The sequence below is a fragment of the Macaca fascicularis genome, chromosome 1 (genome assembly GCF_037993035.2).
Source record: "Macaca fascicularis isolate 582-1 chromosome 1, T2T-MFA8v1.1".
Classification (NCBI taxonomy): domain Eukaryota; kingdom Metazoa; phylum Chordata; class Mammalia; order Primates; family Cercopithecidae; genus Macaca; species Macaca fascicularis.
In genome coordinates this window covers 40,319,444-40,345,369 of record NC_088375.1, presented here as the reverse complement: position 1 = coordinate 40,345,369, position 25,926 = coordinate 40,319,444, and the positions used below count along the sequence as shown (strand labels likewise).

The 25,926-nt window shown below is 43.7% G+C and overlaps 1 protein-coding gene and 1 long non-coding RNA gene across 19 annotated transcripts in view; one reads left to right on the top strand and one right to left on the bottom strand.

Moving 5' to 3' along the window:
• Positions 1–20,174, bottom strand: part of NPL (N-acetylneuraminate pyruvate lyase) — a 39,774-nt gene extending 19,600 nt beyond the window's left edge. For 9 of the 17 annotated variants that reach the window (XR_006698702.3, XR_012430173.1, XR_012430183.1 and 6 more), the window contains exons 1-4: positions 19,712–19,844; positions 15,200–15,283; positions 5,938–6,011; positions 3,487–3,574 (exon numbers count right to left, since the gene is read on the bottom strand). Coding sequence is in view for 9 of the 17 variants with exons in the window: in XM_005540183.5 (XP_005540240.3) it covers positions 3,487–3,574; positions 5,938–6,011; positions 15,200–15,267 (230 nt within the window). In the remaining 8 variants the exon portion in view is untranslated. Of the gene's footprint in view, positions 1–3,486; positions 3,575–5,937; positions 6,012–15,199; positions 15,285–17,346; positions 17,402–18,277; positions 18,373–19,711; positions 19,845–20,024 lie in introns of those variants that run through there. The other 8 variants (XR_012430043.1, XR_012430181.1, XR_012430185.1 and 5 more) reach the window with 3 other exon arrangements.
• A 1,319-nt stretch (positions 20,175–21,493) lies between these two features.
• LOC135968471 (uncharacterized) overlaps positions 21,494–25,926 on the top strand; it is a 33,352-nt gene continuing 28,919 nt past the window's right edge. For both annotated transcript variants that reach the window (XR_012430237.1, XR_012430241.1), the window contains exons 1-2: positions 21,494–21,620; positions 23,713–23,803. This is a non-coding gene — a long non-coding RNA (uncharacterized lncRNA). The remainder of the gene's footprint in view (positions 21,621–23,712; positions 23,804–25,926) is intronic.

Below are 25,926 nucleotides of genomic sequence, written 5' to 3'. Positions count from 1 at the left end.
TCCAGGAGTTCTTGGCTAGCTATGTCTTAGGTAAAACAGGACCTAGCTGGGAAGTGACATGATCAGCTTTGTATTTTTAAAGGATAACAGAAGACTGCTGAATGGAAAAAGGAGGGCTGACTGACCTGTTGAACTCTCACCAGCAGTTTTATTGTAAGACCCCTTCCTTCACTACCCCTTTCTCTTGGCTTAGGTGAAGCCAATCATCCATTCACTCTTCCTCGTTCTCCTGGGCTGCTAGGCACAGCTACCACTGTTGGAAATTTAAAATACAAATTTCCTAGTAATCTCTCAATCCAGGAGGAGGTTCCAACAAGCCTTCTGGCTGTCATGACTCATTTATCTGGAGTGGCTACTCCAAATCTTGACTATTCCTGTCAAGCTCTAAATTCTACCCAACTCCTTGTTCTGAGCAGATGTCCTAGAGTCCCAGACACCAAAGATGAAGCTTTCACAAACTCCCTTACCCTTCCTCCTCTCCACCTGTGCACGGGGCTATATCACCATTTGCTTTCCTCCTTGCTGCTGCTGCTTTTTTTTTTAGACGTCGGCCCGCTCTGTCGCCCAGGCTAGAGTGCAGTGGTGTGATCTCAGCTCACTGCAACCTCCACCTCCAGGGTACAAGCGATTCTCCTGCCTCAGCCTCCTGATTAGTTGGGATTACAGGTGCCTGCCACCACGCCCAGCTAATTTTTGTATTTTTAGTAGAGATGGGGTTTCGCCATGTTGGCCAGGTTGGTCTCAATCTCCTGACCTCAGATGATCTGCCTACCTCAGCCTCACAAAGTGCTGAGATTACAGATATGAGCCACTGTGCCAGGCCTTCAGCTGTCTTCTAAAGCTACTCTGTCTACTTTGGGTTGTGTGGATGGTCCCCAGCTTATGACGGTTTGACTTTACGATGGTGTGAAAGTATCATTACACTCCCTGACTTATGACAGGGTTATGTCTTTAAAACTCAATGTAAATTGTAAGTTGAATCAATTTCTGATCAATTCATCAGGACGTAATTCTATCACCAGTGAAGGAGCATCTGCATTTCAAATCCCTAGCCAAAACCCCCTATCCAAGACCTTCCATCAAACGTATCAATTCACCACTTTTTTTTTTTTTAAAAAGGGTTTTGCTCTGTCACCCAGGCTGGAGTGCAGTAGTGTGATTTCGGCTCACAGTGACCTCTGTCCCCCGGGGCTCAAGTGATCCTCCTGCCTCAGCCTCCCAAGTGGCTGGGACCACAGGGGCATACCACTATGCCCGGCTAATTATTTTTTTTATTTTTTGTAGAGACAGGGTCTCCATATGTTGCCCAGGCTGGTCCTGATCTCCTGGGCTTAAGCAATCCGTCTGCCTTGGTCTCCCAAAGTGCTGGGATTACAGGCATGAGCCACTGTACCCAGCCAAGGTTTACCAGTCTTTTCCGTATCTTTAATCTCTTCTCCCATGGCAGTGTCCTTTCAGCATAGAAACACGCTCAACATTTTTCCACTTAACAAAACTATGCTTCTTTCAAGCTTGCCTATTCCTTCCTTCCTAATGTACTACTCCATCTCTCCTTCCCTTTGCCAGAAAACTTTTTGTGAGGATCAGCTGCACTCACTGCCCCTACTTGCAGATATCTGTTGCACTCTGTAACTTACTGCAGTCTGGCTTCTCTGCAATAACCTGACTGGCCCTGCCCTTTCAGAGGTCATCAGTGACTTCCTATGATGTGTCAAACCTAGTGGTCTTCTCAGTCTTTCCTGTGCTGACTTTCATGGCGTCTGTTATTATAACAAATGTTATAATGAACATAGCATCTACTGCAAATAGTTACAATGAATTCTTACATTAGTGTGAATGTGTTTAGTGAACTGTGCCTGCCAGGCATTGTTCTAATCCTCACTACAACCTCATAAGTGAGGTACTATTATTACTTCTATCTTAGGGATGAAGCACACAGAAGTTAGGTGATATGCCTGAGTTCCCAGCGCTAATAAAAAGCAGAGCTGGGCCTCAAATTCAGGCAGTTGGGCTCTATGGCCCCTGCTCCACTGACAGTCTCTGAAATCATTCTTCTTCCTGGTTGCAGTGACAGGACTCACTCCTGACTGGCCTCCTACCTTCTGAGGGCTTTCTGTCTCTGCCTACCTTCCCTGTCCCTCATTTTTGGTACTGCTCTTAATATGTGCCCTTAGCCCTCCTGTTTTCATACTCTGCCCATTGTCCTTAATCTTTTTGGACCCTAGATCTGACAAAATTAACTGAAAGCTGATGGCTCACCAGAAAATGGTTCAGTGGATATGCACTCAAATTTGGCACATAATTTTAGGTACTGGAGGTGCCCTGAAGCCATTAAAGATTCCCAGGGACACTATGGGCTTCATACTGACCACCTCTGCTCACTTGGAACTTACCTCTAATCTTTTACTTCCACCTAAGACAACATCAATCACTCCCTTTTTGTTTATACATTCATCAGAAGGGTTGGGGTATTAGTTTTCATGATCTAACATCCCTACCAGATGGTCAGCAACCTGAAGGCAGAGCCCTTACTTTATACTGCTGGTGCCTAGCACAGTACATAACATATAACAACATAACAGAAAATCAATAAAACTTAGTTGGCCAGGCACGGTGGCTCACGCCTGTAATCATAGCACTTTGGGAGGCTGAGAGGGGTAGATCACGAGGTCAGGAGATGGAGACCATCCTGGCTAACACAGTGAAATCCCATTTCTACTAAAAATACAAAAAAATTAGCCAGGCACGGTGGCATGTGCCTATAGTCCCAAGTACTCAGGAGGCTGAGGCAGGAGAATTGCTTGAAGCCAGGAGGTAGAGGTTGCGGTGAGCCAAGATCACACCACTGCACTCCAGCCTGGGTAACAGAGTGAGCTCCATCTCAAAAAAACAAACTTAGTTAACTGGAAGTGCTTTTGGAACTGATACTATCCTGTTTGTTCAACCATGGCATGAATTGGGTGTTACAAAAATATATCACTGCACGGAAGTTTATGGACTACAGAAAGTCCTCCAAGAGCACAAGAGGAAGCACCATAAAAGAGCATGTTGAGTCGGATGCATAGAGACTTGTAAGGAGAAGTGGGCCAATACAAGCATCAGGCACTCATCCCGAGAAGGGAAGGGGTGTGAGTTGCTCAGTGGAAGAGCCAGGTGACCAGCAGAGTCCATTACCACCCTCCCCTCTTATCCTTCACCCCAAGGACAGGTAACTGTGAGGGGATTGGCCCTGTAGACAGGTAAGCAGTTTCCCAACGGAACCTCTGGATGGCAGGTGTGTCTAGCACTCTGGCTGCCCTTCTGCACACAAAGGGAGGGTGCTCTTCTCCAAGAAGCCAGGATCCCTGGGGTCCTGCTCATCTTCCCACCAGCTGACCTCAAGCCCCAGCTCTGACCAGAAAGCAGGGAGGGCGTATCCTCTGGGGAAGAGGCTCACTTAATACAGCTGTGGCCAAAGGGCATTTTTATCCTCATGCAGCCACTTACTTGTCCTTCCCTTTTGTGACCCACTCCTCTGCGACCTGGCGACGCTCTGAGATGCTCAGGGACAGGCCTTCTCCTGTTGTACCATTCACTGTTCAAACAAAGAGTAAGTCAGTGGGACGACGGAGCACCTCTGCTCCTCCAACCCCAAGTCCGAAAGTGCAGGGTCAAAAACCGCTGCACTGAGGATGGTCAGGAGGGGAAAATGCCGTGTTTCCATTTTCACTTCAGGCTCCATCTTTTTTCCACTTTCACCTTGTCAAAGGCAGTGGGAAGGTTAATTGTGACTTGTAATTATAAATCTGACCTTGATATTAGGGACAGTCAGCAAATACTTTAAATAAAGACAGAGATGACTGCCCACATTTTATGTCAATCTCCAAACACACTACCCAGTTTTATATCTGGACTTGAATGGCAGAGAAATCAACACCATCCAGTACCAGAATGTCAAATAAGTGGGAGTTACTCATGCGGGTACTTTTGTATACTACAGATCTCAAACTATCTCCATTTATAGTTTGACATGACAGTAGTGCTCTAGGACAACTCGTTTTTTAAGTATTTTATTAAAAAGCACAAAGGATATTAATATTTCTTATACCAAGTGCTCTTACATATCCACTTACTCTAACAACCCAGCAAAGTAGAAATTATTTTTCTCATTTACAGATGAAAAGATAAAGTCTGAAACAGTAAATAATTTAAGTTTGAATCCAGAGTTGTGTGATTCCAAAACTCATCCTCTTTCCTCTTTTCCTTCTACTACAATCATTTCTTTTTTATTTTATTTTTTTGAGACAGAGTTTTGTTCTTGTCACCCAGGCTGGAGTACAGTGGCGTGATCTTGGCTGACTGCAATCTCTGCCTCCCAGGTTCAAGTGGTTCTCCTGCCTCAGCCTCCTGAGTAGCTGGGATTACAGGCACCCACCACCATGCCCAGCTAGTTTTTTGTATTTTTAGTAGAGATGGGGTTTTGCCATGTTGGGCAGGCTGGTCTTGAACTCCTGACCACAGGTGATCCGCCCGCCTCGGTCTCCCAAAGTGCTGGGACTACTGGCGTGAGCCACTGCACCTAGCCTACTACAGTCATTTCTTAATGGATCACAGAAAGATGCCTATGGCAGTAGGATACATTACTGAGGTCTCATGCACATGGTGGCACTCTGAATCTCTAAGCACTCAGCACTGGGCTGGAAGAGGAGAGGTTCGGGAGGCAGGGGAGGGGAGTCAGAAAGTATTTTTAACCACTCCTTTGGGGTCTTGACTTCAAGTGTGCTCTGGTCATAGGGATGTTCCTGCTTTTTCCTCATACCCAGGGGAGATCTGCTGCCCTTTGTGGAGTAAGAATCTGCCTTCTCCACTATGACTTAGTGCTGTAGAGGGACATTGAGTGGTTTTGTAATCAGGTCTCGGTTTTGACATGTGGCCCAGGACACTTTTTCACACAAGTTTTAATCTGCTCTGATTATTATTACCAGGTACCTCTAGCTCTGGAGGGGCTCCTGTTGGTAGAGCAATAGGTCAGGGCCAACGTGTAGTCTTCTCAGAATAAAAATGCATTCAAGGGTCCAAAAGCCCAGAACACCACGTAAGGGACAGCTCAATTGCAGGTAAATATAGTTGTCAGGCTTAAAATGTTCAAGATCTAATTTTTTTAAACTTTCACTTTCTATGAAATAAAAGGCGATAACTGCTAGTCCTGTGATTTCTTTGTGTACTACCTTTACAGTATTCCTTCCATTCACAATTTGAAAGGCCAGGGGAAGACAGAATAAAGCCCATTCTTAAGAGAGAGAAGAGGCTGGGCGCGGTGGCTCACGCCTATAATCCTAGCACTTTGGGAGGCCAAGGCAGGCGGATCACCTGAGGTCAGGAGTTTGAGACCAGCCTGGCCAACATGGTGAAACCCTGTCTCTACTAAAAATACAAAAATTAGCCAGGTGAGGTGGTGTGCACCTATAGTCCGGCTACTCAGGAGGCTGAGGCAGGAGAATCGCTTGAACCTGGGAGGCGGAAATTGCAGTGAGCTGAGATCGTACCACTGCATTCCAGCCTTGGGGGGAGACAGAGCAAGACTCCATCTCAAAAATAAATAAATAAATAAATAAATAAATAAAAGAGAAAAGAGGGTTTATTTGTTACTTAAGAAGGTTTAGTTATTATTCTACCACTTCTTGGCTGAAAGGCCTGGGGCAACTTAGAGTATATCTGAGTCACATATTTTCATCTCTAAATGGGGATAAAAAGTAATACCTTAAGTGTTGGCACACTATCAAATAGGTAATCTCTTAAGGTGCTTTGTAGGTCTAACATTGGTGGGTCTACAAATTCACAAATTTTAGTTAGCTTAACCAGGCTCCATCATAACTCGTGACACCATGACTCTATGTGAGATATACCTTCTAAAGACTGAGCTGGAGACATGCAGAAACATCCCCAAAGTTGACTTACCAAAAATGTTCTTTACTCCCTGTTCTTTTACAAGATAATCCACGTACTGACCAATTACTGAAAAGTTGATTTCTCTAGAAGACATGCGAAAAATGGAAAAAAATGGCATATTTAGTCTTTTTCAGATTATTATTCAACAAATCCTCAGGTATATAAACTGCTCCCTCTTGCTAATAGTTATTAAAAATCCACTCCATTTGTGAAATTCTTAGCCTGCTGTAAATAATGCCTGGGTTTTTTTCCCCCCTGAATCTGGTGATTTCTCCACTCAGCCATGTATGCCTCACTTCTATGAGCAAAACACTATTAGTTATCAACACAGGCTTTATACTTACACCTCATCACAAGCAGTATTTAAAAAGTAGTTATGGAACTATCTTTTGCCCAGCGCTCTCTCTTTAAAGCCCATATGGCCAGCACTTTTGCCCTTTTGGGGGAAGAATGATGGTTGGAGACCTAGTTAAATAAGAACTTAACATTTGCCATTTGATTCCAAGTGCTGGGATTACAAGTAGGAGCCATCATGCCTGGCCTGTTCCTTCTTGTGTTTTCCCACCCTACTCTTAGGTTACTTAGGTCTATCTTCATCACTGGAGGCCATTATCCATGATCAATTATTAGGAAGTCATTACAGAGGAGGGAAACATTCATTTCTTAGGCTCACAAGATAGGAAAAGTCAACCTTAATATTATAAGAATTTTAGCACTTACTATTTGGGACAACACATGGAGTCTTAAACTCATCTGTATTTGCTGGTTTTATATTGAACAAGGTTAGCAGTTAGAAAGGAACTTTGTCATCACTTTGCCTCTCAAAGGCGGAATAGCAGTATCAGCATCCAGGGGACTTTATTATACACGCAGAATCCTAAGCCCAGTTAGAATCTGAATCTGAATTTTAACAAGATCCCCGTGTGATCTGCATGCACTTGGCAATTTGAGGCACACTAACCTTGTAAGGATCTGATGCTTAAGATTAATGTCTCTTAAAATCATACTGATTTCAAAATCTAGGAACTGACTCACAAATTGTATTAGGCAACCTGTCCTTAATCAAAATGTAGGAGGGGAATGATGGGCAATGAAGAGTGAAATCCAAAGGAAAATGGTGCAGCAAGCCTGGGTTAAATGGTTACACCGTGCCCGTGGTTACCCTGCCAAGAACACAGAGTGCTAGCTGGCTGCCACTGCACTTTTGTCCACAGGACCAGAGAATCCTAATTGAAGTTTGGCCTTATTAACATTCTTTTCACCTTTACCTACTGTAATTCCTTAAACAACAAAAATAAAACAAACAAAATCTGATGCATCTAGGAAACAAAGACATCAAATTGTATATGTCAAAAGGAATAAGAACAAAAAGAGGAAAGCTAGAGAACAACTGACTCTGAGGTTAAAAGGAAAGCTACTAAATGCAAAGAATGCACAGGCAATCATGCCTATAACAAGCTCAGAGTAAAGATAGCAGGCCTGAGCCTGCCGCTTGGGAAAAAGTGTGTTAATGCAATTATAAAGCCTATAAGGGAAGCGAACTCCCTCATTATGGCACATGCCCCATATCCTAACACTGCTCCCTCCTGGCCTCAGTCTGTACCTGGAACAGCCCAGGTGTTCAGCAAAGGCTAGGCAAAGGAGTGGTGATGTGGGAACTTACAATGATAAAATCACCATGAGCTCTGCCTTTATAAGCTTCTTAGCACCACACTTGCATAATATTTTGAAATTTCATTATTACATTAATTGAGTAAAGAAGATAGTATACGTGATTAAAATAGCAAAATATAATGAAGGTTATGACTTAGGCAAAAATTAATTGTACGGGGGCTCAGAAGAGGGACTGATAAATGACAGCTAGGGAGGCTGGAAAGAAGGCATCAAAGAGCTGAATCTGGATAAATAGGACAAAACCCTATGATCCTCCTTCCCTCCTCCAACACCTTTTTTTTTTTGAGACAAGATTTAACTCTGTCACCCAGGCTGGAGTGCAGTGGTATGACTGTGGCTCACTGCAAGCCTTGACCTCCTGGGCTCAAGTGATTCTCTTGCCTCAGCCTCCCAAGTAGCTGGGACCACAGGTGCAGCTAACTTTAAAGTTTTGGGTAGAGATGAGGCCTCACTATGTTGCCCAGACTGGTCTCGAACTCCTGGGGTCAAGCAATCCTCCTGCCTCAGCCTCCCAAAGTGTTGGGATTACAAGTGCGAGCCACCGCGCCCGACCCAACATTCTTGAGAGGTACTGTTTGCTTGGCCCTATTCTAGTATCATCCTCTTTTAAGGAGTTGGCTGCACACTTAGGCAGGTCTAGGCCAGCATGTGAAACTGGAGGCTCTTTTTTCCTCCATGAACTTCACAGTTTGATGGCCTCATTGGATAGTGCTTCCACCTACACTCACCTCTCTCCTTCAGGCCTTGCTGGGAGACAGGCTATTCAGCTGACAATTTCACTCAGGGTTAGAGGTCTAATGGGTTATGCATTATCTGTCCCTTCAAGAAAGGAGAAAGTCATTTGCTGCTGCTTATAAAATGCCCCTAACCTACAAGAATGACACTAATGGCAGAATTTTGGGGGCGGTAGCCATCATCCAGAAAATGTTCTTGGACTTAAGTCCTTTTGGAACTCCCAGACCTCTTCAGAGAGATCTAGGTTGAAAAGGGGCTAACTCTAAATGTGTTTGACTTTGACATTACATTTTTTAACAAATAAGTATTTGAAAAGCCAGAAAAATCTAACAATGTCAGGGCTGCTGGGTATGGTGGCTCATGCCCATAACCCCAGCACTTTGGGAGGCTGAGATGGGTGGGTCACTTGAGGTCAAGAATTTGAGACCAGGCTGATCAACGTGGTGAAACCTCGTCTCTACCAAAAATGCAAAAATGAGTCAGGTGTATTGGTGGGCACTTGTAATCTCAGCCTGTAATACGGATGCTGAGGCAGGACTGCTTGAACCCGGGAGGTGGAGGTTGCAGTGAGCCAAGATGACACCACTGCACTCCAGCCTGGGTGACAGAGTGAGACTCGGTCTCAAAAAACAAAACGAAACAAAAACAAAAAACCCCAGGGCTACACTTCCATACAGTTGGAAATTAGAGCAGCAGCAGGCCCACTTTAGAGGACTGGATGCCCCCAGGTCCCTCAGGCATTTCAGATCCCTGCCTGACTCTGCAGGTGCAAGTTTGCAGCCTTGGGCTGGGATGCTCAGCAGCTCTAGGCACAAGTGGGGGTGAAATCATCCAGGGCTGCTACCCCATTTGTTACACAGGCACCCAAAAGGCAGGGTGAGGGTGAAAATAATTCTCTTTGAGGACTCTGTCCGTTTTTGTTTTTTCTTTTGAGACAGGGTCTTGCTCTGTCACCCAGGCTGCAGTACAGTGGCACGATCACGGCTCACTATAGCCTCAATCTCCCAGGCTCAAGTGATCCTCTGGCCTCCCCAGTAGCTAGGACTACAGGTGCGTGACACAACGCCCAGCTAATTTCTGTATTTTTTATAGAGACAGGGTTTTATCAGGTTGCCCAGGCTGGTCTCGAACTCTTGGGCTCAAGCAATCAGCCCACCTCGGCCTCCCAAAGTGCTGGAATTACAGGTGTGAGCCATCATGCCCAGCCTGTCCCTTCACTTGTTTTCCAACCCTACTCTCATGGTACCTAGGTCTATTTTCATCACCGGAGGCCATTATCCATGATCAGTTACCAGGAAGTCACGAGAGAGACTAGAAACAATGAGATTGGATTATTCTTCTGCCCACCCACTGGGCATTTGGAGCTCAGTGCTCACAGAAGTGAGTTGACAGAAGCCAATTCACTTGAATAGGCTGCACTGCATCCTCTCTTTTTTCACAAGCCCCAAGAACACATCTAACAACTGGGCACATCAGGGGAGAGTGGCCCAGACCCAAATTCCATGCTTGCTGTAGTCATTTTTATATTTAAACCCAGTTTAATATCTTAATTCCTGGGAATTCAGATTCTTTGCATTGGGTTTAGATTCATGTCTTGGGGCTTTTTTTTTTTTTTTTTTTTTTTGAGACAGGGTCTTGCTATGTTGTCTAGGCTGGCCTCAAACTCCTGAATTCAAGTAATCCTCCCACTTCAGCCTCCCAAGTAGCTGGGACTACGGATGTGTGCCACTGTGCCCCATTAATTTTATTTAACTTTTTTTTTTAAATTACAGGAGCTATATAGTTTACTTAAGTACATACAATAAAAAAAGAAAACCCACTCAGGATATCTCTGGAGATGATTCCTCTTAGTTTGATATTCTTCTATTCACAAATACACATTACATTATTTTCTTGTATAAATATGGCCATATTAGACAAGTTTATATTTTTCACGCAGCATTCTAATTTTAACATCTTCCCACATTTTTAGATGGTCCATACTATACCGGCTAAACAACATTCTGTTTTATGGATTAATATAATTCCTTTTTCTAATTGTCTGTTCTTAGACATTTGGTTTGCCCAAACTATATAAGCAGAAGAAAGTCTTGTTCTTTTTGCCACAAATTGAGGTCCAGAGCGGGTGGATTGTGAAACTGCAGGTAGACTCTACAACTCTTCTCTTAGGGTAAAAGCGTAATATAATTTTTCTGAAGTGGCTTTTCAGGGAGAAATCCCTATTGCTTTTTATTTCCTCTCCTGGTGCACGAACCACCATGAAAGACTTTCACTTCATCTGGGAAGACAGAATCCACAGGACAGGCTATTTTCATACCTGACATGATGTGGCATGCATATTAGAAAACCTGACTTTCCATTTTCTTTTGCCTTTTATACGTATCTCTCAGCATTCAATCAGATAGGAGTTATACGTACTCTTGGCAAAATAGCCACCTGGTTATTTTAAAATTCTTTCAGCAGGGAGGCAGGCAGGGACTAACCTGCCCACTCTGTTGGAGGTGGAAAATATTCTGTTCTGGGAGTCTGGGTCCCCGCATCCCAAACACTGTTAAAAAGACAATAATCTATGCCAGTCTGGCTCTAGCAGGCTAGGCCTTTTCTCACTGGGGTTAACAGGTTTGTTTTTACCAGAGGGTGTTGTGAAGATTCCCAGGGTGATGCCAAGAGCATTTGAGGGAAAAAATACAACTTTTGCTCTTGACATTTTAGATCTGAAATGGACTTTCTGTTCTAGTGACTGTGAGCCTGCCCAAAGAAAAAGTGACTTCTTAGAACAAATAAGGAAAGCAAGTCTTGGCTGGTGCGGTGGCTCACGCCTGTAATCCCAGCACCTTGGGAGGCCGAGACGGGTGGATCACTTGAGGTCAGGAGTTTGAGACCAGCCTGGCCAACATGATGAAACCCTGTCTCAACTAAAAACACAAAAATTAGCCGGGCAGGGTGGTGCACACCTCTAATCCCAGCTACCCAGGAGGCTGGGGCAGGATAATCGCCTGAGCTTGGGACGGGGAGGTTGCAGTGAGCTGAGACTGTGCCGCTGCACTCCAGCCTGTGAGACTTTGTCTCAAAAAAAAAAAAAAAAAAAAAAAAAAAAAAAAAAAAAAAAAAAGGCAAGTCTTTCATTAGACTTGCTAATGTACAAAAAGGCAAGGGTTGGATAGGTAGAGAAATCCTCCCTTTCTAGCTGTGTGGCTTGGGGCAGCTGGGCTGGCCTTTAGGATCTGTTTCTTCAACTGCCAGGACAGAGATACCTATGGCTCCCTCACAGGGCTGTTGCCAAGATTAAGTGGGAACATGTAAATGAAATGCCCGCATGATGACTGACATAGCATCAATCAGTGTTCGCTTCCTTCCCTTTTTCTTGACTCTCAGCACTAGTAATTCCCGCAGTATACTAATTCATAAAATAACAAAAGCTACACAACTATGTCACATGCTTAAGATACAAAGATAAATAAGATAGTTTCTCAGTCCTTGTGTACTATCTGGTATTCAATATCTATTGAATAGGGCTAAGCAGCTCAAAGCCTGCTGCAAGACACAGGCAAGTAACAAAAAGTTATTGTAATAATTATAAACATAATTTTGATGCAATGAAAAAAATGTGCTATGGGATCACAGGGGAAGAATATGGACAGGGTGCTATAAAAGGGTCATCTAACTCCTTTTAAGAGAACTGGGGAAGAATTTCTAAGGATGGTTTTGATGGATGAGTAGAAGTGTTCAAGTGGAGCAAGAAAGAAGATGGTGGTAGCAAAAGGCAGAGGAAACAGAATGAGCAAAGGCATGAAGGGCAGAAGAGGTATGGTGACAAAGAAATGAAGCAGGAAAGGTAAACTGTGAAGGACTTCCTATGCTATCCCAAGGAGTCTGGGCTTTAATCTTTAGACCAGCTCATCTCAGACTTTAATGTGCTAAAGAATCATCTGCGACACTGTTAAAATGCAGGACGGATCTGTGGTATGATAGGGCCTGAGATTGTGCATTTCTACCAAGTTCCCATGGTGGTGGAGCAACTGGTCCATGGGCCATATGATGGGTAGCAAGGCTCAGACAAAAGAGAGTCAAAAGATCCCTAAAGAGGAGAGTGACATGATCAGATTTATTTGCTAGGATAAGCTCACTAAGCTACAGTGTGGATAATGGACTGGAATTACAGGTACTTTCTACATTCTTATTTAACAATATCTCCAATGACATAACACAAGAGGACTGCAGACTCTTAAGAGCTGGAAAGGGTCATAGAGATAATGTGGTTGAACTTTCTTTGGAGAATATGAAAGAGAGCCTTTTTTTTTTTTTTTTTTTTTTTTGAGACAGAGTCTCGCTCTGTTGCCCAGGCTGGAATGCAGTGGTGTGATCTTGGCTCATAGCAACCTCCGCCTCCCAGGTTTAAGCAATTCTCCTGCCTCAGCCTCCTGAGTAGCTGGAACTACAGGTGCGCGCCACCACACCCAGCTAACTTTTGTATTTTTAGTAGAGACAGGGTTTCACCATGTTGGCCAGGATGGTCTCGATCTCTTGACCTTGTGATCTGCCCGCCTCGGCCTACCAAAGTACTGGGATCACAGGCGTGAGCCACCGTGCCTGGCCAAGAGAGCTCTTAAAAGATGACAAGATCTCCCCAGGGTCAGAGAGCTACCTGATGGCAAAGCTTGGATCGTTTCACTAAGATCTACTTATCCATGTTCTTTCTGCCAGCTGCCCTACTCCAGGACATCAACTTATATGCAGAAAGCTGAATTGTTACTGAGCATTCATTGGAATTGAGAAGAAATAAAGGATGTAGGGAAATAGTCCTTGTTCAGCCACTCAGAATTATGGAGGATATGTATACTGTACATGCCAGGTTAGGAGAACTCCCACAATGGCAGGTCACCTGGCAGTATTTCCAGGTATTAGATTCCATGTGCCCCTTCCATCTCGTGTCTTAGAAACATGCCAGAAGTGCAGATTCCCTTGTGGGTAAGTACATTAATGCCTACATGTTCTTGGTGGGTGTTCCAAAACTACTTTGTATCTACAGGAATGTTTGATGAAGCAGGTGGTGGGAGAAAAGGGGAACTAACACGGCTCACATGCCTACTCTGCTATACACTGACCTACACTATTTAATTTGTTTCTTAAAGAGCCTACACATAATGCATTCTTTTGATTTCACACCTCAGGAACAGTAAGGTTCCTAGAAGAAAAACACAGAACTGATGAGAAAATAGTAAAATGGAAGCAGCAGGACCACAGGTTTTTGGGAAACGGAAAAAGATCCAGAAAAACAGTCATTTTAGTTATCTCTAATCATAGGATGTGGCCTTCCAGGAAAACAGCAAAACAGGGAGGAAGAACACACTGACGTTCTCCATGGGTCCCTGATGAACAAACAAAACTGTTTTAAGAAGGCACTTCCAGGATAAGAGGGGTCTTATTAAAAGGTTAAAGTAGCATGGACCAGATGCAGTGTTAGGAGGTTACAGGCAGGATCTCACTCTGTAACAGGAAGTAAATCCTGCCGATTCATGCAATCACATGTCTTCTGATCTGCGAACAAGTGACTGATGCATTGAGAAACAGCTGATGCCAGTCTTTCTTAAAACTTGTGGAAAGGGGAAGTAACAGAAAACAGTTATTAACCAGCTGAGTAATCTAAATGCCATACCAGCAAGAATCTTATTTAGACCTAGTAAGGATGTGATTTTTCACGGATCTTAGAAGCCAGAAATCTTGGACTCATTGGAGTCTCTAAGGCAGAACTGCAAAATGGCCAGCTTTAAAGGAGAATACTAAAAGACATAAGAAATTTCATCTCCTTTAAAGGGGTAAGATGAAGGTTTATAAATTCAGCAAGACCAAAAAGAAAGTCCCTTGTAAAAGGTGTATTAAATACATCTTCCTTTTGCCTCTGTCTTATGCCATAAAGGCAGTTCAAACTTTTTGACCTAAGTGCATATTGACCCTGTGCTAAGCACTGTTGTATGAATTATCTCATTTAATGCTTATAATTCATTATGTAGGTATGATTATTATACTACACAGAAAGAAAGGAGAAGATTAAGCCAGCATTCTAACTGTTGTGGCAGCCTGACTCTTCTGACGAGTCAAAAACATACAGATCCAGGAGGTGGATGAACTCTCTTTTGTCGGGGTGATGTTCAAGGAGGAGTTATACACAGTGCATGGCTCCCTAAGTCACAGGGCCTTTTTATTATCTGATTTTTGAGCAGAAGGACTGCCACTATATTCATCTGGAGGTCAAAATACTTGCTTGGGGTAATGATTAGTCAACAATGAACTGTTGTTACTTCCCTTCCCCCGCTGCTCAACATCTAGTCAATGTTGAAATGAGGCTGTAAACATGAGTAAGGAGTCCATCTTGCAGATAACTTCCCACTTTCCTTAGGGTAGGACATTTTTATCAAGTCTATGAACAGCCTGAAGTGGAATCATGCTGATGTCTAGAGATAGGATCCTGAGAGGGGCTAGATCAGTGTTTGATATCCAATTATGCTAAAATGGGATTTTTATCCAATGCTACTGGTGCTGTTTAGAAAGGCCAGAGCTGTCGTGAAATCCAAGGAGAATTTGCTCTGTGGCTCTACAGACACTGAGAGAAAGGCAAGCTGCCATTTCTCACCTTCTCCCTTTCTGCAAGGTGACATAGTGCTTCTTTGACTTTGGGGTCAGAGATATAATGCCTCCTCAGACTTGGGGATCAGAGGTAGTGCAGAGGGATGACAGACAGAAGCTGCCTTTTGGCAACAGTTCCACAGAGATGCAGGGTCTTAAGTGACTGTTGTTACAAAGAACTTTTCTCCTTTTTGGTTGAATGAGAACTGATCCCCTCAAGGCCCCAAATGATAGTTACCCATTCTCAGTCATTGGCGTGATGGTTGCAGCCACAAGACCCTGAAGTTTCTTCTTTGGGAAGGCCATTGAGCTGCTGGTAGGTCTGGAAAACATACAATGTAATTTCTCTCTTTCTTCAAGGAATGTCAATGATAAAACTCCCAGGCAAAGTTCGTTTCTAGTTTAGAACTGTAAAATGTGCTTACAAGTACACAAACACACAGAGCAAGTACAAGATGGTAAAATTTTAGAGCTTAATTCTATTGAGGAGGAAACTTTAAGACAGGAGAGGGTAGACCTGAGAAAATACTATGTGGACAGCCTCCCATTTTATCTACACAGATGATGGAAGCAATCTAAATCCTCAAAGGATAGAGGTAAACAGGAGCAGACCCAAGAAAGAGCTTGAACCTAACTCAGGTAAGTAAAACATACAGTGAATTATAGTCATGCCTCAGTATACACAGAAAATTGGTTCCAGGACCCCCATGTATACCAAAATCCATGCCTACTTAAGTCACGCAGTCAGCCCCAGCCTGGCATATGAGAATTCTGCATCCTGCAAATACTGATTTTCTATCTGCATTTGGTTGAAAAAAATCTGTGTAAATGGACCTGCACACTTCAAACCCATGTAATTCAAGGGTCAACTGTACTATTACTTAAACTGAAATATGGTCATAAAAGGGGACATTTTCTCTTTCCACTGTCTTCATTCTTAGAATCTCACCTAAAACAAACCTGACTGTCTTAAGGTTTCATCTTGATTTACATAACTACCTTCAGATTTACCTAACTTTTCATATCCTAATTTTGCCCAGTTTTGTCCAGTTTTCCTAGTTCTAGTTAACCATGTAGACTGCATATTAACACCTTCCTCTTCCCTACTAGAGCAGGCTCCCAGGACAGGGATGTTTCATTTGCCTTTGCTCTCTGCAGTGAGCCCTCTGCTTGACACCAGGTGTTCAAGAGAGAAGAGTATGTGGGTGACTGAACGAGGTGTTCAGACTGTGGCTGGACGATGGCTTCCGCAGACGGGGAGCTCACTGCTGAATCAACCTCACACCACTCATTTGGGGCCAAAGGATCTCTCACCATCTGGCAGAGAGTGTACCTGCCCATAATCAGTGTAAAAGATTCTGGATGGGCCACAAGAAGCAACAGAGCAGACTGGTTAACAGCCTGGGTTCCATAGGCAGACCACCTGGTTCAACTCACAGCTCTGACATTTGCTAGTTATAGAAGCATTATTGTTTTCTGAGCCGTAAGACATAAAAAGCCACAAATGCAATTCCAAACCACAAATTTAATGTCTAACAATTGAAAATGAAAATAAAATATAATCAGATAGTATTTGATGACAATTCTACAAAAGACAGTGGCCTTGTAGCAAATAAAGAGATGTCTATAGGTGACCAACAAGAAGGGTTATGCTATAGTTCTGACATTACTGGCACATTCAAAAACCCAATGCCCACTATACTTAAATCTAATCCACACAATGTAGTACTTAGTTATGAGCTATCTTATTTTGTTTGCTCTTCTAATTGTTCATCTTATCTTCCCAAATAGGAGAACAAACTTCTGAAGTACAGCGACCATACCTTCTATTTTTCTTCCCCAAGTCTTGGCTCAGGTAAGCCCTTGAGTAACACTGACTACTTTCAGTAGAAAGACAACATGATACTTTCCTTGCAAACAGACATGTTCCCAGCAATAGTTGCTGTTGCTCCTAAAATCAAGTCCTGCATGTAGCTTTGCTCTGTATTTCCTAGTTCAAACATGAGACTAAAATCAGATTGGAAGTTCAGAAAGATAAATCCAATAACCTGGCCCATGGGAAAACACAAGATAAGAAATCATAAGATGTGGCTCTAATCACTCTTTGAGCTTCATGTGACCACCCTCGGTCCAAAAGCATGCCACTTAGCCTCTGAGCCTTAAGGCCCATAACCTAGGCCATCTCCCCGCTGGGAGGGATGTTTAAGCATCAAAGAAGATTGATGCTATGCCTGCTGTCTATCTTCACCTAACACTCCTACAAGCATCTCGACTTAACATGCCAAAAGGGAACCTGCCATCTCCTTTGTTCCTTATTGTAGAGGGGCGAGAGGGCCAGCTCTGGAGTCAGACCTCATGGATCTGCATCCTGGCTCTACCACTTACCAGGTAGGTGACCTTGAGCCCATTAAGTAACCTCTTTCTGCTTCAGTTTCCCCTTCTGTAAATGAGGATAATACTAATTATATTTCATAGGGTTGAGAGAATTAAATGAACTAATTCATGTAAAGTAATTAACAATGCTAGACACATAGTGAGTACATGTTCAGTGCCCTCCATGAAGTCTTGCCTGATGTGTATAGGACAGTAGGAAATACTATCATGCCCTTACCAGCATCATCTTCCCAGTTATCTTTGCTCTGCTGGTGCCTCCTTTCCAACCCTCACTACTCTTGTCTATTTAGGGACTAAGTCATTTCAATTGTTATCTTCTTCCTCTGCTATTCCTCCTTTCCTCCTTATGACTTTATAATTTGCCTCTTTGTTACCGCTTATCTAGACAAATAGGCAAAACCCCAGGTCCATGGAGCCCAAGAAGGTTCAAGTGATAAGAGTCCTGAGAGCTTGAGTCAGCATTAAACATCTCCTAAATCCAACACTACTAGGCTGTTTGGGCTAAATAAAACTCCATAGTCTTGTGCTTTTGCCTGCATTTATTTCACACTAAGGACAGTAACACTGGTGTTCTTAGATTCATGAGAAGCTCAAATTGGCAGTTTTATGTGTGTCTTTGATGGAAAGAAATAAAACTAATTACCACAAATGTAGTTTGATTAGTTCAAAAATTCAAAACACAGGGTCCGTGGGAGTGTAGGATAGGGGTTAGGAATCACTGTCCTAATCCCTCGTCTCTTCAATCCACACCAGCTGTCAGGTTAATCTTCCACTAAAACCAGCATTCCTGGTCTTGTCTTTGTCCTGTTTAGAAAATGCTAGTAGGCTAAAGACCCAGCTCCCTGGGGTCTGGGTCTCTGTTCAAATCTTCATGCCTGCACTGCACTTGCCCAGCGTTCTGTTTGCTGTTCCTCCTACCTACCTTTCACTGTCTGTCTGCTTGCCTTTGTTCCTCACTTCAATCTTTTCAGTCTGACCAGCTTTTAAAGCTCACTTTATCCATTCCAGCAGCTATAGCTTAAAAACAAAAACAAACAAACAAAACAAAACCAAAACAAAAAACCTCATTTTAAAAGCCAGGGGACTCCCTGGTACCCGAGCCGAAAATAATTTCTTAAACCTCAGAATTCCCCCAAACGCTGGCTTTTCATTAAAAACCTTACATCAGAGTTATTAAGCAGGGTGGTTTCGGCTCCTCTCCTAGACTGTCTGCCATCTGGGGGCAATGACAGCTTCGAAAATTTCTTTGCACAGAGCAAATACACTAAACAAGTAAAAGTTTGCTGCCTTTGCAAACTGTGAAATGCCTACAAGAAGAAATGGGACAAAAACGACTTTAGCCGGTGTGAGGGCTCACTCCTGTAATCCCAGCAATTTGGGAGGCCGGGGCAGGCAGACCACCTGAGGTCAGGAGTTCCAGACCAGCCTGGCCAACATGGCCAAACCCCGTCTCCACTAAAAATACAAAATTAGCTGGGCGTGGTGGTGCGCGCCTGTAGTCCCAGTTACTCAGGAGGCTGAGGCAGGAAAATCGCATGAACCCGGGAGGTGGCGGTTGCAGTGAGCCGAGATCGTGCCACTGCACTCCAGCCTGGGCGACAAGAGACTCTGTCTTTAAACAACAAAAGCAAAAACAACAAAAAAAAAGTCTTTACCAGAGAATGGTATTTTTAAGATTCAAGTTTTTAATAAACTTGGGAATGTTATACTTTGAAGCGTAACACAGAATTACCAATATTTTTAAGATTCAAGTTTTAGATAAACTTGGGAATGTTATGCTTTGAAGTTTTCAGAGCTAGTAGCTAAAGAGAATGGTTCAAATGTTCTCCAGCCTAAGGCTTAACGTGAATTTAGAATATTATTATTGAAACATTGGGAGGGGGTATTACTCTTGAAATCTTATACCTCCATCCACAGATAAGAACACTTAGTGCAAAGAATTAAAGCTGCCTAAGTCAAATTATTTTTCAAATGGCAAAGTTGTTTTTTCAAGAGACAGAAAGTGGGGGTAGAATATACCTCCCGGCAGAGAATATCTTAAGCGACAGGTACTCAGAGAAGAGGAAATACAAATAGGGATTTTCTTTTAAAAGCAGAAAACCATTAATTTCTCCTAAAGTGAAGGGGGGATGTATCAGATTTAACTTTAAGCTCCCTTCCGCTCAATTGCTAACTCTATTTTTGAGGAAAGGACCTTCGGATACCCGGCAGATATGCTGTCTGCAAACAATCCGGGGAGGTGGGTCCTTCTGCCCTGGTCTATCCCCACACTTCTCGCATTCACACCTTTCCCAGCTCTGTTTCCTAGCGTATCTGCCTTCCCCCTTTCCTCTGAGTCCGCCACCGTTTCACCCACCCGCGAGTCAGGCCCCGGCGCCCCTCCACCGAAACGCCCAGGTTGTCTGGCCGTCTGCGTCCGTCGGTCCTCGCCCGCGCAGTCGCGGGCCGCGCCCCCCACCAGGCCTCCGCTCCGTCCGTGCCGCCGCTCCGCCCCGCAGGGGCCGCCGCGCTTTATATCCGCTGCCTCCCGTCCCGGGCCCACGTGCCGCCACGCCGGGGAGCCTGGGGGTTGTAGTTCTGCGCCGCCGCCCGCGAGGTGCGCCCGGAACCGCCGGCCCCGAAGCCCCGAAACCCCGAAACGTTTTGCACACCCGGAGTCTGCTCTTCCCCGGTGTCACCTGAACAACGTAGGCTGAAGTGACTCCGGCGCAGCTCCCCGGCTCTCCGAGGATCGCGAGCATCCGAACTGGCAGCCGGGTGCCCGAGAGCACGCCGCTCACCCGCGCCACGCTGAGTGCAAACCTCTCCCTGCCTCGTCTGCAGGCCAGTCCTTCCCGCGTGCGGACACCTCCCGGGCTCCGCTGCGTCTTAATTTTCCTTCTTTTGCGCAGGGCTCTGCAATCCCCGCTATCTCGTGGTTCTGCGTTGTGAGGTTTGGGCTGCTGTTTCCGAGGCGTGCGGAGACACCCCAACTGCCCATCGGCGTTCAGCTCTCTTCCGGCTGACGCCGCTGCACCAGCCCTGCAGACTCTCGTGTTAAGGATTGATGAGCGAATTTTAAAGTGAATTATCTACTCATACAGGAGCTTTTCTGGCTTCTTTTGGAGAATATTTGAAAGAGTTTTGAAAGGGAAAAGTATTTTTAACCCAACCGCCTCTACTTTCAGGAATATCAGGAGTCTGTTATTCTAGGATCATGTACTGTGTTAATAAATCAGGAACAGAGCCAGAGACAAGTCCTCAGTCTTCTCTTGCTGATGTGATTCCACCTCAATTTTCTGTAAAAGGAGATGGCTGATGCTTATTATTACATTTAGAGAAACTAAATTGTTAAAAGGGCTTTCCAGTTTGCAAAATGCTTTTAAATGTATTCTAATAGTTCTTGCATGGCACAGAGCACCAGAGATAATAGCTAATAAGTACTGTGTTCAGTGCTTACTCAGCCTGCACCATTCTAGCCGTTTTAAAATTTAATTCCTAAAATAACCCCATTGGTGGGTCCTGTTTTATAAATGTGTATGTTACAGATGAGCAAGGATCATTCCATGTTACAGATCAGAAACAGGTTTAAAGAGTTGAAGTAATTTGCCAAAGGCCATAGAGCTGATTAAGCTGTGGTTTGATTTCAAGTAGTCCAGAAGCTTGTGCTTTTAACACTATGTTATCCTGCAGGAAAAAAATAAATAAATACAAAAAGGAAAGAAAAAGAAAAACCCTTAGATACATGAAGCAAGTTCTCCTAAGGCTACAGCATGGTTTTTGGTTTTGGTTTTTTTTTTTTTTGTAATGTTAACAAGTCTTATACCATATCCTAATGATACAATGAAAGTTTTTTTTTTGTTTGTTTTTGGAAAGTCACACTTTAATAAGTGCAAAATTAAGTGTGTCAGTACCCAAAAGGTATAGGTCATTAGGCTTAACATTGTCAACCAACAAACCAATATTCTAAATGCATGAACAAACTGCTTTTTTGTATAAATATGGTAGTGCAAGGTAATTCCTTATAATAATTTGTTAGTGTTTGCCAAGAAGCAGATGCTAAGATGGGATTAGATGTGTGAGAGACTTACTGGGGGAGGGAGTTGGAGCAGACAGGAACATCCTGCAGACTGATGTAGGGCTGACATCCGTGAACGAAAGATGGAAGAAAGGAGCATGGAGTAGGGAGAATCTCACTGCATTCTTAGAGTATCCACTCTGTGCCCTTATGAAACTCAGAGCCTATACTGTGAAGTGTCGGGGAGATATCGTTCTCTTAAAATATGGTAAATGCAGTGATAGACCCGTACAGAGATATTACAGGAACTCTGAGCTCTAATCTGGGCTGAAAGGGGTGGGGTGTGTGTGTGTGTGTGTGTGTGTGTGTGTGTGTGTGTGAGATGAGGCAGGAGGGTGTTCCAGAAACGTCTTACTGGGGAAGGTCACAGCCAAGGTAAATATCAGACAATGAGTAGGGCTTAGAAGAGAGGCATCAAAAGGCTCAGTGCTGAGCTGCAGGCCTCTAACCCTCTTCTGATAAGTGGCAGGCTCTGTGAGATTTCTTCTATTATTATATAGTATTATTTAATCATCATTACTTTTCGTGCTTTTATTTCTTGCCCCCAACTCCACTGCAAGGTGTTCGAGGCAGGCATCATGTCCTATTCCTTGTTTTTCCCACAGTGTAGGACATAGTGTCTATCCATGTGCAGGCCAAGAGGGTGAGATTTGGAAATATTACTACCATCAACTCTCCTTTATTTAAAACAAATGTATGTCAGGTTTTGCATCAACTTTTGTTTGCTACAATTCAAATTTGAAATCCACCAGTGCAGGGGAAAGTGTTTGGGAGATACGGTGCAATGAAATTCGTCAGAACAGTCATTTGTTCTATCCTTGGAGCTGGAGGTGATGCCCCCATCACAGGCTCCTGAACTGACTGAGGGTGAGGGGTGGGACCCAGAAAGTTTCCCCTTATCTTCTGGTAAGGATATACTTACCAGAAAAGAGAAAACGGATTTTCAACAGCTGAAACACTGCTAAATTGGGGAACACTTATGAAGGAAGGAGACCTAATTTGGATCTTGAAGTGTTGTTACCTATTGTGGTCCAGTAAAAGGTCTGTCCACAGGTGAGCAAGAGTCTGTTCCATTCACTGTGAAGAACACATAACCAGGTATGAGAGTCACTTCTGGAAATTCTGGCTTGTATGGGTGTGTCAATGGGGCTGATGGAAAAGGTAGGGTTTATTTTTTCATCAGAGTTCAGAGGTCTTCAGAGAAGGGAACAGGCCATGAATAGAAGTTGAACTGATTGCTGGCCCTGGGACAAAAACCCTTGACCTTTAGGGTTTATCTTCTAAGTGTGAGTGCTAACTAGGAGAGGGACATCTCTTGAGAAGGGAAAAGTCCTGTGCATAAGCTTGGTTTTAGAGGACCTTTGGGAACCCAGGAGGGGGCAGCATAGTGAGGCCATGCTCAGCTATCTTTTGGCTTAGCCCTTTAGTGAATGCCTACTGGGTTCTTAAGGAGAAAGAGCTAGAAGGAAAAAAAAATGCGTTATATTTGGTGTTCTTAACCTAAGATCTGTGACTCCAGATTTTTAAGTAACAGCTTTATTGAGATATAGTTCACTATGATACAATTCATCTATTTTAAGTGTATAATAGTTCAGTAGTTTTTAGTATATTCACAGAATTGTGCAACTTGTGTCACAACTTTAGAACATTTTCATCACTCCCTCCAAGAAAACCCTAGCCATTAGTAGTCACTCATTTTTCTATTTCCCCTCCCCACCCCCAGCTGTAAGCAGCCACTAATCTATTTCTTTCCTTCTTTTCACTTTTTTTTTTTTGGTTGCCCAGGCTGGAGTGCAATGGTGCCATCTTGGCTCACTGCAACCTCTGGCTCCCAGGTTCAAGCGATTCTCCTGCCTCAGCCTCCCGAGTAGCTGGGATTACAGGCATGTGCCACCATGCCCAGCTAATTTTGTATTTTTAGTAGAGGTGGGGTTTCTTCATGTTGGTCAGGCTGGTCTCAAACTCCCAACCTCAGGTAATCTGCCCACCTCAGCCTCCCAAAGTGTTGGGATTACAGGCGTTGAGCCACTGCGCCTGGCTGCCACTAATCTGTTTCTATAGATTTGCCTGTCCTGGACATTTCGTACAAATGGAATTATATGGGGTGTGTGTGTGTGTGTGTGTGTGTGTGTGTTTTGAGACAGGCTCTCGCTCTGTTTCCTAGGCTAGAGTGCAGTGGCATGACCACAGCTCACTGTACCTTTGACCTCCCAAGCTCAAGCGATCCTCCCACCTCAACTAAGTAGCTGGGACTACAGGTGTTTGCTGCACCTGGCTAATTTTTTGTTTATTTTTTGTAGATACAAGGTCTCACTATGTTACCCAGGCTGGTCTCAGACCCCTGAGCCCAAGCGATTGCCTGCCTTGACCTCCCAAAGTGTGGGATTACAGGTATGAGCCACCTCACCCAGCCATGCTATGTGGTCTTTTGTGTCTGGCTTCTTTCATTTAGCATACATAACATTTTCAAGATTCATTCATATTGTGGAATGAGTCAGGATTTCATTCCTTTTTATGTCCATTGTATGGCTATACCACATTTTATTTATCTTTTCTATTAAAAAACTATACTACATTTTATTTACCCATCAGTTGATGGACATTTGAATTGTTTCTACTCTTTGGCTGTTATGAATAATGCTGCTATTGTGACTACAGATTTTAAGCCTCCTGGAATTTTGTGGTGTTCTTTATTTCTGTGGAGTTAGTTTATAGCATCTGGCCTCTGTTCAGTTCCTCAGAAGCCCCAAGTCCTTACCAAGATCAGGGCTTTGACATGTGACAAGGATGCTTTTCATCTGACTGACTTCTACTCAGATGCAACCTTCCTAAGAGGGACCTCACTCAGATCTTCCCAATGTAGGTGACAACCTCTCCTCATAACACCCAGTGCTTTCCCTTCTGATCACGACTTCTTGGTGCGGATGTGGTCTGTCTGTTCTGTTTCATGTGACACATACAGTGCCTATACTGCATAAATGGTTGAAATAGTATGGTATACAGAATGGATGTTGATAACTGCGAGCTATGTGCTGGCTCTGTGGCCTGAACATAGACTTTATCACTGATGGGAGCCGGGTGCCTCCCTGTTGACTAGGGTTAAGGCAACAGTGGGAACCCTCTTGGCCAAGAGGTCTGGTGTCACGCAGATAGTAAGGACTGGACAAAGTGGACCGTAATGCCTCTTTGTGACCAAGCAGGATGGATTCCTGGCGTATATTTGGGGAACATTGTCTTGTTTTGTGTCTTGCTGAGTTTGTGACTTCCTTGTCCTGAATCATCTCTAGGCCAATGTGGCCAGTGGGTTACGTACACTCTTTTGTCACCACCTAAAAATGGAGAAAACTTTTGAAAATATGGGCCTAGTTTGGCCATTAGCAAGGAGAACACTGAGGGTGCTATGAGTTGTAAACAGAAGAGAAAGTTACGAATATTAATTTTGCCTACAGGGCTTCTTTGACAATATTCAAATAATTACAGAGGCAAAACTTCCTTTTGAAGGATGTGCAACCTGTTTTAGCTATTGCCTACAAGGACATTAGACCTTTGGGAAGCACAAAAGTGAGTTACATTCTGCTTGTGACAGTATTGTAAAAGGTTCCCTGGAGATCTTAAAGAGTAATGAGCATGTTTTCTAAAAACATTCCAAAGCTCAGCAGCTACTTATATTATGAATAAGGTAAAAACCCACCACTAGGTGACAGTCTATCAGCAGAAATTGCTCCTTTATGACTCTTCATCTAGACTGAAAATTTCTGGGGACGTCAGGGAATAACAAAAGTATTCGATAATAGTTTTCTGCTCCCATTCTGTGTCCTCCTCCTATGCAGTTTACACCCTCAATTTTAAATGTTCTCCTTCAATGTCTGCCTCTCTCTCATTTACATTAAAATAATGAAAATATGTTGTATAGAAACATAGAAATGAGACATGGAAAATTAACACTCCTGCCTCCTGTCCCATACTGGTTTTGTTTTTGTGTTTGTTTTTGACATGGTCTCGCTGTGTCGCCAGGCTGGAGTGCAGTGGCGTGATCTCGGCTCACTGCAACCTCCGCCTCCTGGATTCAAGCTATTCCTCTGCCTCAGCCTCCCAAGTAACTGGGACTACAGGAGTGCACCACCGCCATGCCCGGCTAATTTTTTTTTTTTTTGTATTTTAGTAGAGATGGGATTTCACCATGTTGGTCAAGATGGTCTCGATCTCCTGACCTCGTGATCCATCCACCTCAGCCTCCCAAGGTGCTGGGATTATAGGCGTGAGCCACTGCGCCCGCCTGGTTCTTTGGGTTTTTAAAATAAACATACCTGTAAGAAGAGTACATCTAGTGCTCTTGGCTTTCCAATATGTAGAATACACTTTAAAATCTGGTTCAAGTTTATAAGTATTTTCTCTCTCATGAATAAAACTCTATGTTTCCTTCGGCATTTGAGGTAAAAATGGGACAATTAGGAGAAACAAATTTTAGGTGTTTAGTCTCTTTTGAATGAAGGAAAAACTCCCTAGAAAAAGTT